Below are 15,760 nucleotides of genomic sequence, written 5' to 3'. Positions count from 1 at the left end.
AATATTCCTAATGCTAAAACGCGATGCAATTTAGTAAAAATTGTTTTTTTTTAATTTCGATTTTATTTTATTTTAATTTTTTTGTAAATTTTTTTGATAAATTTTAAAACTAGTGACGCAAATGCTCCTAATGTCTATATGTGATGCAATTTTTTAATGATTTTTTTTTGTTAAGGGGTTAGAAATTAATCTCTAATTTTCAAATGCAATTAATAAACACTTAAACAAATTGCCAAAATTTAGGTGTCAACAGCTACCCCTTTTTGAATGGAAGCTCGAAAAGATTCCTTTCAAAGATGAGAGACACCTAAATTTTGTCCATGGACGATGACAATCAGGCACTGCCGATGTGAAAAGGGGATGAAGGAATGACCTTACTTTGTAAGAAAATAGCCTTCGACTGAGATGGGAAAGTCTTATTATGTGGTAACTAGTTCGAACTGGAAGAGAGGTCTTATTGTGTAAAAACGGGTTTCGACTGGATATGATAGTCTCGCCGTGTACAAACGGCTTTCCACTAGAAGAAAGGTCTCACCGTGTACAAACGAGTTTCAACTGGATGTGATAGTCTCACCGTGTACAAACGGGTTTCGATTGGGAGAAAGGTCTCACTGTGTACAAACGGGTTTCGACTAGGTATGATAGTCTCACCGTGTACAAACTGGTTTCGACTTGGAGAAAGGTCTCACTGTGTACAAATGGATTTCGACCGAATGTGATAGTCTCACCATGTAAAAACGAGTTTCGACTGGATATGATAGTCTCACTGTGTATGAACAGGTTTCGATTGGGAGAAAGGTTTCACCGTGTACAAATGGGTTTTGAGCGGATGTGATAGTCTCATCGTGTACAAATAGGTTTCGGCTGAGAGAAATGTCTCATCATGTACAAACGGGTTTCGACCATATGTAATAGTCTCACTGTGTAAAAACAGGTTTCGACTGGGTATGATAGTCTCACTATGTACAAACGGGTTTTGATTGGGAAAAAGGTCTCACCGTGTACAAATGGGTTTCGACTAGGTATGATAGTCTCACTGTGTATAAACGAGTTTCGACTAGGAGAAAGGTCACACCGTATACAAACAGGTTTTGACCAGATGCGGACAAGCATAGTTTATGGATGAACCACAAGCCGTGTGGTTTAGGAAAAACCATCAACCCCATGGTTTAAGGATAGACTCACCAACCTTGTGGTTTAAGGATGACTCACGAGCCGTGTAATTTAGGAAAAGCCACAAACCCTGTGGTTTTAAGGATTGACCCACCAACCTTGTGGTTTAAGGATGACTTACGAACCGTGTGGTTTAGGAAAAGTCACCAACCTCGTGATTTTAAGGATAAACCACTGACCTTGTGGTTTAAAGATGACCAATGAATCGTGTGGTTTATGAAAGCCACCAACCCTGTGGTTTTAAGGATAGACTCACCAACCTTGTGGTTTAAGGATAACCCATGAACCGTGTGGTTTAGGAAAGCCACCAACCCCATGGTTTTAAGGATAAACCCACCAACTTTGGAAATAACAAGGTTTAAGGCTAACCATGAACCTTTAGAGATTGCATGGTTTAAGGCTGACCATGAACCTTTGAAAATGGCATGGTTTAAGGCTAACTATGAACCTTGTAGTCTTTAGGGAAGCATTCGCTAATCCTTTGGAAGCTACATGGCTTCACTAGGAAATCCTGTCATACTAAACTTGAGCAAAATGTCATTAGGGACGACATCAAGAGATGTATTGACAATATTGCAGTATTAACTGAACAAGCTAATCAAGCTACGTCTGATTGCCTTGAGAAACATTCAATGTCAATTGTCATCATGTGACGCAAAGTTGTCATCCTGCTCGGAGATGCATCATTAATCATCAAATTCTCTATGAGACAAGTTCTCATTAGAATGACTATGACTCGTGAAAAATGCTAATTAAGCATGCCAAACTAGAGCTTCTTAGTTAGAAAGGGTTTCTCACACACTCTTGATAAAACGACTGCTTGATCCCATCCATTCATGTGGGAGATAACTGGTTGCTGAGAGTATCTCGCATAACCTATGTTGAAGGTTCGAGAAACATTCGCGATGAGCACAATTTGATTGATCAAAAAGGTTTTTTGAAAGGACCGCAATATAGGCTCGGTTAGGGCTTACACAAATGAATTAGTGCTTTGAGGCCAATAAAAGAACATCCACTGCTATCTTCATCAGGTTTACAAATTGAGAACTTGGAAGATAAGACAAGATAGAATTACATCGACTCCTTCAAACAGTAGCTTCTTTGTGGCATTCTCATTTTCACTCAAACCATCCCAATCAAAAAGACTTCGGAAGAGGGTTTCTAATGTTGGCTTGGGAGAGGCTCGAAAGGCTTAAAATTTTCAAGAGGGTTTTTAAGAGCCTAGTGATTATCATGGCATCGTGACCGGGTCACTCGATCTTTCAAAATCATTTGGCTTTTGAAACACAGCGCATTTCAAAAGTCCCTTGACTAATCATTTCTGCATGGGAGCTTTGCTCTTTTTTCTAATTTCCTTTGCACTTGCGATGTTTTTTTACGCATGCACTTGGACTTTGATAAAAAAATTTCACACAAGATGTAGCCTTTTGGCTCTTTTTCTTGACAGGCATTGGCCTTACTTTTACTAGGCACACTACTTTTTCATGCCCCCCAGTTTGTCGAACTTTTTGTTCTTTTTAAACTTTTGGAGCTCTTATGACTTTCGAGATACTTTTCATGTTTTCTCGTAAATGCCAATTGTATTTGGTCAATTCTTATGCCTTACCCCAGTGAAGGGAGATGATCACCACTCGGGGTTCATAAATGAATAATCAGGCCCAAATTCGTTAAAGCAATGGGTATCAATGTTTGGGTAGAAAAGGAAATGCTCTTCTTCACCTTGGGATGAGTCAAGCTCTGATGAGAATTCCTCTGAAGCTATCACCAGAAGATTGATGCAAGTGAAAGTAATAGAATCTTTCTCAATCCTTCGCTCTACAACATGATCGTAACCTCCTATGCTGCCCCAATGTAGGGTCGTTCTCGATAGGGGTACTTTGAGGGGTCATCTTTATTCAGCCCAAAGAACTAGCAAGAGATTAGTATGGTGCTTGGGATTGATGAAGGAAATGCCTTTATCATTTCGATCTTTGTGCTAAATGCGAATGAATCATGCGTCCTAAGAGAAGGTCGCTTTTCACTCAACTCTTAAAAGTGTTAGAAGGACGTGTTTGGAAATAGCTTACCTTTCTTCATCCTAAGCACTTCTTGTTTAGCATGATTAACATTCCTTTTTAGTTTTGTCAAAATCACTCATATGAAATTCCCCTCACAGAGACATAGTTAACAACAACTGAATCGACAACATGCAAGACCCAGGCGCTTTGCTTTTCATTCATTCATCTCTTTCATCATTTTCGGGGATTATTATTGTTGTTGATGTTATTATTATTATTATTATTATTATTATTATTATTATTATTATTATTATTATTATTATTATTATTATAATAGGAAAATGAATACCCGACTACCTATGCAGAGGTTGGGTAGCCATTTGAATCGACTTTTCAAGGGCAATGGTCAATGTCTTCCATCCTATTGTAACTTCATTGAGTTGGTTGGATACCTGAAATACAAATAAGTATGCATGTATGCAATGTATGAATGATATGCATGATGCTATGTGACTCACATTATGCACGAAATGGCTCTACGGCCTTGATTTCATTCATGGGAAATATTATCGATAGCATCGGCATTTACAGGCTTAGACAACTCACGGTCGTCCATTTCAACTAAAACTATATCACCACTCAGGAGGATCTTCTTAACGACATAGGGTCCTTCATAGTTCGGGGTGAACTTGCCACGAGGATTAGGGATGATTGGCAGCACTTTCCTTAGCACCAAGTCATTGACCTCAAAATGCCTAGGACGAACCTTCCGATTGAAGGCCTTCACGACTCGATCTGATAGCATTGACCATGACATATAGCTTTCAACCTCTTCCCATCAATCATGTTTAGTTGCTCATGCCTTTGCTTTATCCATTTGGCTTCATCAAGCTTCGACTAAGAGAGGACCCTTAATAAGGGAATCTCAAACTCTACAAGCAAGACAACCTCCATTCCATATACTAATGAAAAATGAGTTGCCCCTGTGGAGATGCGAATAGATGTTCGATATGCCATCAGTGCGTAAGGAAGTCTTTCGTGCCAATCACAATAATTTCCAGCTGCCTTTACCAAGATCTTCTTTATGTTCTTGTTTGTTGCTTCAACTGCCCTATTCATTTAAGGACAGTATGGTGATGAGTTTAAATGTCGGACTCAAAACTCATCAAGCAAGTTATCTACGACTTTGTTGTTTAAGTTGGATCCATTGTCAGTGATGATCGCCTCTGGCACACCATAATGGGCAATAATATCGCGATGAATGAACTTGGCCACATTCTTGGCATGGACATTGGCGTGCAAGTTGGCTTCAATCCACTTCATAAAGTAGTCGATTGCCACCAAGATGAATTGATGTCCATTTGACGCCTTGGGATTGATGGGCCCGATCACGTCGATTCCCCACATAGAGAAGGGCCAAGATTGGGACATTTGGTGAAGCTCATTTGGTGGAGCGTTATCTTATCCCCATAAACTTGGCATTGGTGACAACATCACACGTGTTGAATGTAGTCAAATTCCATGGTTAGCCAATAGTAGCCGAGTCGCATGATCTTTCTCGCCAAAAGGTGACCATTCATGTTGGGGCCACACTCCACTTCGTATATTTCCTTCATCAAACAATTGGCTTCCTTGGTATTGACGCATTCTAGTAATGTCGAGTCAAATGATCTTTTGTAAAGTGCACCTCCATTGACGAAAAATTTCGATGCCAACTTTGTCAGATATTTTATGTCTGCCGCGTCGCACTCTTGGGGAAACTCACCATTCTGAAGATAATCTAAGATGTAACAATACCATGGCTCTCCATCAGGCTCCTCTTCAATTATCATACAATAAGCTAGGCGTCTAAGAATTTCAATTCTTAACGGTTCAATATCCATGCCTCCAGTTACTTGCAACACTGAAGACAAGGTAGCCAGCGCATCAGCGAACTGATTTTGGGACCTTGGTAAGTATTCGAATGATATTTCTTGGAATTCCTTCATCAACTCCCCTAGGAACTCATGATACGAAATCAATTTAGAATCCACTGTTCGCCATTCACTTTAGGTTTATAAGACGATAAGGGCCGAATCACCATAAACTTGTAGCTCATGGATCTTCATATCGATGGCAACTTGGAGGCCAAGAATGCATACTGTGTACTTAGCGACGTTATTTGTACATGGGAACATTAGTTTAGCAGCGACAGTGTAGTGTTGTCCATCTAGAGAGATAAGAACTATCCCAGTACTAGACTCGGCTAAGTTAACTGGACCATCAAAGTACATCGCCCATTTATCGCTTGATATAAGTAAAATTCGCTCATCCGCGTCACTATCCTCATCAGATGCTCTAGACCCCTTGGAAGTTTCTGCTAACATGTCTGCTATGGCGCAGCCTTTAACAGAGCTTTGTCCCAGGCTCTGAATGTCGAACTCTGAAATTAAGATTTGTCACTTAACCAACTTGCCAACCAATGATGGCTTCTCTAAGAGATACCTGATGGGATCATTTTCAGTCAACAGTAAGATTTGGTGATGAAGCATGTATTGCCGCAGCCTGTGCAAGACCCAAATCAAAGCCATGCAAGTTCTCTAAACTTCTATGCAATTCATCTCAGAAATGGTGAACTTCTTGCTCAAGTAGTATATCGCACATTCTCTCCCGTCATTTGGTCTTTTATGTGCCAACATGGCTCCTAATGATTCGTCATGTATGGTTAAGTACAAAATCGAGGGAATTTTAGGGAGAGGGGGCACTAGGACTGGTGCATGAGTGAGATAGTGTCTTATCTTTTCGAAGGCACCCTGGCACTCAGCATCCCACTCAATCTTTGCAATCTTTTTCAGGAGCTTGAAGAATGGCTTCGTTGTTTCAGATAACTGACAGATGAACCTTGCCACATAATTGAGTCATCCCATCAGGCTGCGAACTTCCCTGGTGGTAATTGGGGGTCATAAATCACAAATAGCCTTAACATTTGACGAATCGATCTCTATGCCCTTACTACTAACCATGAACCCTAATAGCTTCCCAAATCTCGCTCCAAAAATGCATTTTGCGGGATTGAGGCGTAGCTTGAATTTCCGAAGACATTCGAACAGTTTCCGCAAGACCTCAACATGGTCCTCGCCTCATCTTGATTTCGCGATCATATCATCCACATAAACTTCGATCTCCTCATGCATCATGTCATGAAACAACGTGACCATGGCCCTTTGATACGTTGCCTCGGCATTCTTTAGACCGAGAGGCATCACTCTATAGCAAAAAGTTCCCCAAGGTGTTATGAACGATGTTTTGCTCCTATCTTCCTCTTTCATACGGATTTGGTATCCAGAACAACCGTCCATGAAGGAGAATAACTCAAATCCTGTCGTACTGTCAACTAAGACATCAATATGCGGGATTGGGAAGTTGTCTTTCAGGCTAGCTCGGTTCAGGTCATGATAATCTACACACACCCTAACCCACCCATCCTTTTTCATGATAGGTACAATGTTTGCTATCCAATCGGAGTAGTGTGACACTTCAATGAAATCCACTTTTAACAACTTCATGACTTCCCCCTCGATTTTCTTGGACAACTTTGGTTTCGTTCTTCTGAGCCTCTTCTTTTTAGGTGGCACATTAGGATCAGTCTGAAGGGCATGCTCTATAATATCAGGATCTAACCCCGGCATGTTAGCATAAGTCCAGGCAAATATATCCTGATATTCTTTAAGGAGATTAATCATTCATTCCGCTTCTAACTTTGAGAGACATGCCCCGATCTTTATTTCCTTAACATTCTGTGTATCGCCTAAATTTATGGTGACTGTTTGTTCTTCTGTCAGTGGTTTTGATCCCTCATGTCAATTACAATCATGCTCGATCCCTTTCTAATCATCATCAGCATCAAATTCTAAAAGATCACCTTTATGTGAATCCGAGTCACATGAATCTTTGTCATGATTATGCATAATGTAATGCCTGAGATGCGATGAGATGAGTTAGAGTGCATTAATAACAAACAAAACGCGTGTCATTTGCAAATGATTTTCAAATAATTTTCGGAAAACCATTTAAAGAGCTCGTCCTCATATCCTCATATTTCCTTGCTCTTGCGAAATTATGAAACTAGGGAGCATGTAGAGGCCCAGCCCTCAGTGACCATCATAGAACCAGTTTGGTGTGCTTCCACATGTCCATAATAAAACATGCATCTATTTCATTGAAAGGAAAATGATAAGGCCATATTACAACACACACACCACCCCAGACCAACGGCTCAAGGTCAAGGGCTTAATAGAATTTACATCATAAACGACTCAAACAAGAAAATTGAAATAACAACGAGTTCCCACGCAGGGGAAAAAAACATAAAGTAAAAAGCTACGCTGAGCTAGAACCATCCTACTCTGAAGGGTCAGTGATGCTCCCAGAAGATTCAGCCTCCTCACGAGCTAGGATGGTGCATACAATATTCTTTTCAAACATCTCGGCTATACTGTCAGTAGCTCCATCTTCTTCCATCAACATTTTTGGGGGTCTTGGGAATGTTTCTTTCAGTGGAGGAGGAAGAACACTTTGGCAACTTTTATCTTTTATAATTCGACCTCTGCGGTCACCTCGGCCTCCACGTTCATCTCAACCTCCTTGAGTGCCTCGACCTCCACATTCACTGCGGCCTCCTCTATTTCCACGGCCTCCACGCTCTTTGACAAACCCTAAGCCTTTTCTCCTTATAACTCTTCAAGCCCCGATAGGCTTTCGAATCCCTTGTCCATGCAACCCTAGACCACCTCCGGGGTTGTACCCATTCGCTAGTATAATCTTCCTTACTGCCAGGACCGGCTTGGATAATTTAGGAATGCCCACGCAAGAGCCCATAGGAACGTGGATCATAAGCATCAGCTCGAGAGTTTGAAAGCTTGATTCTTCTTTGCACTCGGGCTCCATGTATGGGATGGCCATTTCATGGTACACCTTGAAGTCTATTACCCCGTGCACAGTGATAAGTCCATTGCCGACCACAAATCGTGCCTTTTGGTAGAGGCTAGAGGGAACAGGGCTCGCTATGTGGATCTATGGTCTTCCCAACAGAAAGTTGAACGCAGTCGGTATATCTAAGACTTGGAATGATACTAAGAAAAGCACAGAACCGATAAGTAGTTCCAACTCGATTTCTCCTAACACCTCTTTTATCATCTCATCAAACACGCACACAATGGACTTAGTTGGACATATCCTTTCCATCTCAACACCTAAACGGTGGAGTGTAGCTAATGGACATATATTCAATACACAGCCATTGTCAATCAACACTCTAGAAACAACGGTGCTATAATGCTTCACTAAAATGTGCAGTGCCTTTGTGTGATCACCACCATCAACAGGGAGGTCTTCATCAGTGAAGGAGATCTGATCCTTTAGTAAGATGGTCCCCATGAACTCCTGTAGCTGGATGTCATCGATTGTTTCCGGGATATGTACCTCGTCAAGGATCTTCAACAAAGTGTTTCTATGCTTTTCAGAGGATTGAATTAGCTCCAAGATGGAGATCTTAGCCGGTATTTTCCATAGTTGATTTACTACGTTGAATTTGCTCGTTTTCACCACGGCTAGGAATTGCCTCGCATCCTCCTCCGTTACGGCTTTCTTTTTTGTTCCTCTAGTAGACACATAGCAACGACCTAATCGAGTGACGGCATCTACTTCCTTTGTCCCGTAATCCCAGGGTACTACTTTGGTGTTGAATTCTAAGGGAGGTTCTAGCATTATCACCTCGTCTTTTCCTTGAGGTGATAGTTCGATCACGACCGGTGTTAGGCTTTCTTCCAGGATTTCGATCATCGATAATTATTCGACCATAAGGTCAATCATCATTGGCTCCGTGGTTTCCATCTCGACATCACTAGTACGATCCTCATCAAGCAATTCTATCACCACTAGGGCAATCATAGCAACCATCCCCTCCTCTCTTGGCATTGGGTCATCCATGCCCCCCCCCCTCATCCGTCAGGGATGATGTCTTTAGAATCATCAAAGAAACTCGAGGTAGGCGAATATTTCACTTAGTAGTCATATTTTCCGCTTGGTTGAGCCAACGCATGGAACACTTCACCTTTGTCACGCATCTTCTCTAGGAGATCATGGCTCCAAAAGGTTCTCTTAGAATCCATTCTCGAGACGTTTTCTATTACCACTTGTTCATCCTCCTCTGGGAAAGGAGGCTTAATTTTCTCGATTTCACGGTCGCAAGTAGTATTGTGAGATGATGAGCTAATCACGGACGGTGCCATCACGGGTAGTGGCCCTTGTTCTCCATTGACATTTCGGAATACCCCGATGCCTATCATTTTACAAATACATTCTAATTTTTCCTCCATGGTTATGTCCTCCCCTCTTTCATAGTGCCCAGCTAGCTCGAGGGCCTCATATAGTTTAGGGACATCCACCAGAAAGAGTCACTCATTCGCTTGCACTTCCCTAAGAATCATATTCACTCCTTCAGCATGATTGGGCAAAGGGTTTTGGGCGTAGCTTCTTTGAAGGTCAACTTTCCTTTATCCAATAGGTTCTTAACTCTCCATTTCAATGCGAGGCAATCATCGACGTCATGCCCCCTTTCCCTCATGTGGTATTCACATGCCTTAGTCACATCGAACCCCGGGAATCTTGGGGGATTGTCTCTAGGCACCTCTTTGGCTACCAATCTCTTTTCAAGGAGGATAGGTAACAATTTCGCTAGAGGTTAGGGTAGAGGTGTGAATTCCCTTCGGGGGGAACTTCTTGCTTCCGTCAAATTTCCGTGACACGTTTCCTTGCATGACTTTAGGCTTTTGCGAAGGTGTCGACACTGATTTAGGTGCATATGGCTCTTGGATAAACGTCACTTCGACTGCCATCTCCTTGTCCTTCCTTGTTGGGAACTTTTTGCTATTTCCTGTAGATATTCTTCCATCAACTATCGCCCATTCAACCCCTCACCAATTTCCACCAGCTGTGAAAATGTTTGGCACTCAAAGTACACTAGTCCCTGGAAATAGTCAGATGGCAAAGTTTTCAAGAGAAGCTGCCTCATTTCTTTCTCACTCAGTGGAGGCTTCACTTGTGATGCCATCATTCTCCACCTCTAGGCGAACACTTTAAACAGTGAATTCCTCCTCTTTTCCATCCGAACCAGCTATTCTCTTGTAGGGACAATCTCAGAGTTGAATTTATATTGCTGTAAAAACTCGTTAATGAGATCCTCCCATCCAGTGATCTCTTTAATATCCAGTGTAATAAACCATGACATGGCAGGGTTGTCTAAGCTATCTTGAAATGTATGTATGAGGAGCGGGACATTGTTAGAGTAGCAAGCCATCGTCCTTAAGTAGTATTTGAGGTGAGTTTTAGGGCAGCCGGTGCCATCATATTTTCTTGTGAATTTTGGCTCCTTGAAAGTCTCAAGTACTTTCACTTTAGCATATGGGGTTAGCTTGTCCACTCCTTTCATCTCATATCCTTGAAGGACACAAAGTCGCTCCTCCATTTTAGCCAAGCGTGTTGCACTTTCTTCATCGAAGCGGATGGCAGATCTCTCCTTTGGAGGAGGATCCAAATTGACCATTACAGGTGTAACAAAAGGGGCTTCCTCAAAAGCACCTCTTTCACCAAGATCGATGACATGTGGCTCTCCAACTAAGGGTGGAGTGTGTTCCAACAAAATGAGAGTAGAGGTTCCAGCTATGGCCATGACCGGAGGCTCACTGATTTTTCGACTTATCTCAGCCATCAAGGCAGTAAGTTGAGCCAGTTGGTTCTCCATGTTGGCCATGCGTATGCTGACATCCTCATTCTCCATCTTCGCCTTTGCATGAGTATGAATTGGAGATCTCCTCTTAGTCGTGTTGACAGTTGGACGAAAGTAGACAACCCGTTAGTAGCTGGACAAGGATAAATAAGCATATATAAGCATTGAGTAATGATTAGGTGGTCGGCCCATGACAAAGATCTAATTGCCCCAATTTGTTCATTTCATTTGAAAGCAAGGTTGCTCCATAATGCAAGAAAAGACATGAAGGAGAACTCCTAAACAACGAAGCTATTCTGAAAACAGAAAGACATGTCTCTTAACTCCCAATATTGCGACCCGAGACAAACTCTTTGACATTGTAATGTATGCGGGCATGGTCCCACTACATATCGCACTTGACTCAATCTAACTAATGAGAACAGCTTTTGCTTGTGACAGCCCCAATGACTAGGGTTGACTTCGAGACACGCTTCTCGGCTTCCTTGAGCTCCCTTTTGAGGCACTTGATCTCGGCTCGGTTGGTGATCTTTAATGGCGCGTCAAGAATCCTTAGGCATAGGCTCTTTGGGATCTTGTACTTAAGGATGTACTTCATCGAGACATAATAGGTCTTCTCTTGCCCTTCCAACTCCTCTTTAGGCCATATCAGCTTCCGAGGTGGCATATATCCCATATCGACTTAACTAGCGCGACAGAGTCTTCGTGGTCTTGGCATCCATTGAGGAAGTCTATCCTAAGCAGGTCTTCTTGAATGGCCGATGAAAGTTGTTGACCTTCTTGGAACTGTCGGGCGACCCGAGTCGGATAATATTCAGTGACTCCAATAATTCCCTACAAAGGAATAGGTTTAGTAAGCCCACACACAAACCGTGCTTCTTGAACTCGGAGCCATTTGGCATGCCATTGGAAATCTTCAGGTCCAGGGTTGGTCATGAAAACTAACCACTCAGAGTAATGATAATCGGGGGCAAACATTTTCCTATCTCTAAACTCTAGGATAGGGTGGCTAGAGTTAGAAATGTCGTTCATAGTCATCAAGCTACCAAGCCCCTTAACATGACAGAAGAACCAAATTTGTAAGATTTCAGGAGGGGCATGAAAAACTTTGTTTTTGTTTTCCGCAAAGTAGGTAAGGGAAAGAAAGGTTTCAGTTGGGATGGCATTAACAAAACCCCTTCCCATACATACCTCACGAACTACCCATGCCACAGAGGGGTTAATAGCATTCTTTCTATGTGGAAATATCACGAACCCAAATAAAGCTAATAGGAAGATCTTATTCTTTTGGAAAGATGTGGCATTCTAAAAAAGCTCTTTTAGGAATGAAAATGGGCAAGCTTTACAATTGGCTTTCAAAACATTTCTCATGTCCTCTCCCTTAACTATAAGAAACTTAGATAAGGTCAATGTGTGTTCAATCCCCACTGGCAAGCTAACTAACTCCGACACTAAGGGCTTCCCAATGGCAGTGCCATATTCCTCTAAGGTTGGAGTGAGCTCGTGGTCACCGAATATGAATGTGAAAGTCTCGAGACACTAGACATACGCCAACGCTCGTACAACACCATAATGAGTTTCTATTTCCAAGAGAAGAAGTAGTCGTCTGACATGGGATTGCACCTAATCATGGCCAGTTGGGTCTAGTCTATCCCACCATGTGCGGAGCTCGGCTTTTGGGGCAGCAATGATGCAAAGCTCGGGTACCCCCATCGTATACTCTTGAAGTTATGATCAACCTAATTTGCCATGGACTGACCAAAAAGGAAAGCGAATAAGTAAATTGCGAAGAAAAGAATTCGAAAATCTTACCCTAGTCATTAAGTAGCAAGGCCAATGACATATACATACGCATGGACAGTGGTCCGATTTCTACTCTAAGTGGCTCAAAATGGAGACATAGGATCACCGGACCAAACCAACAAGGTCACGGCTAGGTCGGGTTACCCATGACTCCAGCTTCGTCAAAGAACCGACACGTGTCGCGTGATTATAGACTAGGGTAAGGACCTTTGACATCAGGAATGAAATTTCAAGGTTGAGGTGGGCGACTCATACTACATGGTTGTAGTTGGAGTGATATCCACCTCAATGCCATCCTAGGTGATCCTATTCAGCCCAGGTCTAGCAGCAGGCTGTGTGTTCTACGGTGTAGTGCAATGCAGGGGATGCAGGCATGACAATTTATAAGCAATCGGCACTTCATGCATAAATAAATAAATCATTCTTACACCCCACTACAAAATAAGGGTTAGCAATTACTTCCCCTTATACCTCCCATTCAGCATGAATATTAAACAATTGACCCGTTAGGGATGTACTTCGGATCCTCACCACCAAATAATAATAGTTTTGAGCAAGATCAATTTTGGCCTAAGTCCTATAAGGTCTAAAATCGTCCCTAGTGGAGTCGCTAAATTGTCGCGACCTACCTCTCGGGAGGAGGGAATAGGTTTAGGGGTATTGTCTAAAGGACGGGCCTAAGGCCCATGATTAGGCACGGGCTTTCCCAAGCTCATACCTCTCGTAACATTAGGGTATTTTCAAAGATTTTTGCAATAAAGAGTCGCCACTAGCCTATCGGGGTCGCTAGAAACCAAGTGAGAATGAGAGTCTATCTCACTTCCTATGCAACCAGAGAATCTAGGATTGGGGACTTGATTACATTATTGACTAATTAGTGCATTTTCAGTACCTAATCTTGTTCATTTAAAATAATATTATTATTTGTCAGGTAGTTCGGATTGATTTTACACTTATCCACTAACATGCGAGGTGATTATGTGGGTGCGCAATCATTAAAGTAACCATTTGCAATCAAAATCCTAATTGCAGTAAATTTTAACACATGCAATTAAACATGATAAAATATGCGAATCAAGCACGTGATATAACCAATATATGAGCAAATCAAGGCCTAATTACACTAAGAAGGCAAGACATGACAATTCTTAACCAAACCCTACACTTTTTAGATTTTCGAAATTTTAATTTTTTTTATTAATTTTAAATAATTAATTTTTTATTATTTTTTAAAGGAGGTCGAATTTTTTAATTTTTTCTGAGTTTTTGAATTTTCACAAATTTTTTTGAATTTTTATTATTTTTCGAAATTTTTGATATTTTTTTTGAAATTTTTAATATATTTTTGGTATTTAATATTATTTTATTCAGAAAAATGGGTCGGACCGGGTAGATCCGATCTAGCCATTGACCCAACCCAAAACCAGATGTGACCCTATCGGAATGGAAAAGAAATTAAGATTTTTAATTGAATTTTTTTAGTTTTCAAATATTTTTTTTTTCTGTTTTTTCCTTCTTCCCTTTTTTTTGGTTTCTTCTATGTTTTGTCTTTTTCCCTGCAATGTCCTCTCATCCACACCGCCTCCACCGAACGTCTGCCTCCCACGTCTTTTCCACCTTTCTATTTTTTTTTCATTTCTTTTCATTATTCTTTTTATTTCTTGTTTTTCTTTTAAGCTTTTTTTTTTAGGTCGTCTTCTTCCCTGGTCTTCTTCACGATGTCCCCTCTTTGCCCGGAGCTTCCTTATTCTGCACCATGCACAATGCCAGCCGGAATAAGCGGCGTTGACTGTCGGACCAACACCGTCCACTGGTCATCCCCCTCGACTGACGTTGGCTACCACTGGCCACATATTCCAACGACCACTAACTCATTCTCCGGTGCAATGAAAGACTTCACCGATTTGAATGCATGCAAATATTTCGCATAAACCACACGGAAATACAATGAATATAGGCAAAGCAACAAGGATTGAGCAAGCACGGGAGAAAAAAACGAGTTGATCTTGCGTTAAAACATACACTGCTCTTCGGTTTTTTATTAAGGCATTTCATTGAACACATAAGACGCACTAACTAGAGAGGTAAGCATAGACTCGATTGGGGCTTGGGTTCAGGCCAAGATAATCACACGATACACAAGCACTATTCTGGATCGACTCAAGGACAAGTTTATCAGCATTTAACTTGAGTTTAAACAAAAATGATAGGTCTCGACCATAACACCAAACACAAACAAATATTTGCATAAAGCACTACAATGAGCATGCATATGCTATGTGAGGAATGAACACGAGCACAACGGAATGTCGGGTGAGGATCAAGACCGAAGCTCGTGCAAATTGGTTGACCACGAGCTCCAACCCGAAGCCCCACCAAAAACAAGGCTGATGTACTCGAGAATGACCTACCTATTTCGAAGGGGAGCGTTGTGGTAGACGATGGCTCTCGAGTGGACAACTAGCGATGGCGAAGCTGTCCTTCAGTCTCACTCTCTCCCTTTGGCTTGCCCTTTACTCTCTCGAGCTCTCTCTAGTGCTCTATGTTCTCTCTCGACCCAAAAAAAAAAAAAAAAAAAAAACAGTTGAGCCCTCCCTTCTCTTCTCTTTGCTCTCTTCCTTTTAAGCTCGGCCAACGATAGGCGCGCATGGCTTCTGCCACCGCCAGCCTGTCGCAGCCGCTTGATCTCCGACCCTGGGATCACACCGTCCTCAGCCTTCGCAATCCTTTGCCTCACCCCTAGCTTGCACGTTTCTCATTTCCCCTTCTTTTGCAAGAGCGTGGTTGGTGTGAGGGGAGGAAGAAGACTCACATATGAGCTAGGCTAAAATGAAAGGAGATGGGCAAGCCCAAGTGCAAAAGAGAGAAAAGGAAAAGAGATAGGTCGGCTATCACGCCCCGATCCTCAGGCATGCACACATCCCTTACCTTTGGTCGATTTTAAATTGCGATATCCCAGGACTATGTATCACCAACCCTTTCATTTATATATGCACATGCGGAAGCAGTTATAAATCCCCAA

General features: G+C 41.9%; 1 protein-coding gene across 1 annotated transcript; it reads right to left on the bottom strand.

The window, feature by feature from the left end:
- Window positions 1-3,720: 3,720 nt before the first annotated feature.
- On the bottom strand, window positions 3,721-6,838 carry LOC120290524. Its single transcript, XM_039306809.1, has 5 exons — window positions 6,326-6,838; window positions 5,962-6,037; window positions 5,251-5,592; window positions 4,936-5,166; window positions 3,721-3,965 (listed from the first exon to the last, which is right to left on the bottom strand). The coding sequence occupies exons 1-5, from the start codon at window positions 6,836-6,838 to the stop codon at window positions 3,721-3,723; spliced, it is 1,407 nt and encodes a 468-aa protein (XP_039162743.1).
- Window positions 6,839-15,760: the final 8,922 nt, after the last annotated feature.

Source organism: Eucalyptus grandis, chromosome 2 (assembly GCF_016545825.1).
Source record: "Eucalyptus grandis isolate ANBG69807.140 chromosome 2, ASM1654582v1, whole genome shotgun sequence".
In the NCBI taxonomy this organism is placed as follows: Eukaryota; Viridiplantae; Streptophyta; class Magnoliopsida; order Myrtales; family Myrtaceae; genus Eucalyptus; species Eucalyptus grandis.
The sequence above is the reverse complement of the archived record's forward strand: the minus strand, read 5'-3'. Positions and strand labels throughout refer to the sequence as shown.

Excerpts from the sequence above, each read along its gene's own strand:
- LOC120290524 (XM_039306809.1), bottom strand. The coding sequence starts at position 6,838 with ATGCCGGGGTTAGATCCTGATATTATAGAGCATGCCCTTCAGACTGAT. Across the intron at positions 6,038-6,325 it reads TGATGCATGAGGAGATCGAA|TTATCTGAAACAACGAAGCC; the intron begins GTTTATGTGGAT and ends TTCATCTGTCAG. Across the intron at positions 5,593-5,961 it reads GTGGGATGCTGAGTGCCAGG|AGTTCGACATTCAGAGCCTG; the intron begins GTGCCTTCGAAA and ends TCTTAATTTCAG.